General features: G+C 38.4%; 1 protein-coding gene across 1 annotated transcript in view; it reads left to right on the top strand.

Annotated features, from left to right (window-relative positions):
- The window catches only part of LOC106469407 (polyhomeotic-like protein 3), a 70,504-nt gene that overhangs the window by 60,700 nt on the left and 8,422 nt on the right, over window positions 1-1,382 (top strand). Inside the window, exon 7 of the mRNA XM_022397921.1 lies at window positions 759-852. Coding sequence (XP_022253629.1) covers window positions 759-852 — 94 coding nt within the window. The remainder of the gene's footprint in view (window positions 1-758; window positions 853-1,382) is intronic.

Genomic DNA, 1,382 nt, shown 5'->3' with positions numbered 1-1,382 from the left:
GTCACACCAAACATGCCAACCTCCGCCTTTGTCTGGTCCCAAGTCCAGGATGAGAAAGGGGGAGGGTTGGGCGCGGGGCTAGCAACTCCACCCTGTAAAAACCAACCTGCTACAAGTAACTGCAACAACACCTTTTGTTGGCGAGGTGTTGTTGCGGCCCTATGCTCCACTAGGGAGTTTACAAGAATAAAAAAAAGAAAGCAAACTATCACAATAAATGAAGTAGGTGCTTTTAAAATTTTCAAGATTCACTTTGTTTTGCATTTATTATCCTCGCCTTGCGAGTGTATTGCAGTCGGGTCTGTGTGTGTGTGTGTTTCTGCATGTGCATCTTGAAAACCAATAGACCGATGTACATGAAAACTTTACACAAGATGGGAACTTAGTATGGAACAATTCTCCCCAAATTTGGTCCAGATCCAAATCCAATTCTGGATCACTTTGAAACATTTTTTTTTATAATGAGGAGATAGGTAAATTTTCGTGGTTTTGGGCACATTAAGGTTGAAACTCCTCATCACACGAAAAAAAAGATCCAGATCATTGATCGTTCTGGATCTGATAAGGATTTTCTGAGTTTTCGAAGGTGAAATTTTACATTATCCAATATATACTCGTAATTTCGAAAAGGAGTGGCAGGGCAAGGGTATGCAATCTCTCTGATTGCTCTTGTTAAATAACTGCTTTGATTACGTGTATCATTCAACAGTGTTTTTCACACTTAAACAAATACTGATTTCATGCTTTTTGTTTTTAAGATTAGCAGATCATCGCTGCTGACAGACACAACAAATTCGAAACCACTTCAGACTGAAAAACAACCTAAGCCTGAAGTTACAACCAGTACTAAAGGTAAGTTGTACATTGAAGCAAACTGTGCATAAGGCTGTGCCTAGTACAAATACAGTAAACTTCACACCCTTATTAAAACATGTTACTTGTTGTCAGTTCTTGTGTTTTAGTTTTTAGAAAATATTAGTTTGACTTTGTATTGTTTCTGCTCATGTATATAAATTATAAACAAGTGTATGCTCCTCATGGTGATCCAGTTAGGATTTTAACTTACATATCTGTATTTATGTGACTAGCTAAGGTTAGAACCCTATGGAAAATCTATGTATAAACTTTTAAGTGAGACATCATCTTAATATTGACAGACACAAACTGTTCAGGTCAAGTTGTTATCTTCTTTTTGTTTTATGAACAGTTTTTACAACACTACCAGTTAGGCTGCTTATTTGTTACAATACATAAATAATGGGGCCAGGTGGTTAGGGAACTCGACTTGCAATCTGCGGGTCGTGGGATCGAATCCCCGTCACATCAAACATGCTCGCCCTTTCAGCCGTGGGGGCATTATAATGTGACGGTCAATCCCACTA

Source organism: Limulus polyphemus, unplaced genomic scaffold, assembly GCF_000517525.1.
Source record: "Limulus polyphemus unplaced genomic scaffold, Limulus_polyphemus-2.1.2 Scaffold3469, whole genome shotgun sequence".
Lineage (NCBI taxonomy): Eukaryota > Metazoa > Arthropoda > Merostomata > Xiphosura > Limulidae > Limulus > Limulus polyphemus.
Note: the sequence above shows the minus strand (reverse complement) of the source record. Positions and strands in the feature narration are given on the sequence as shown.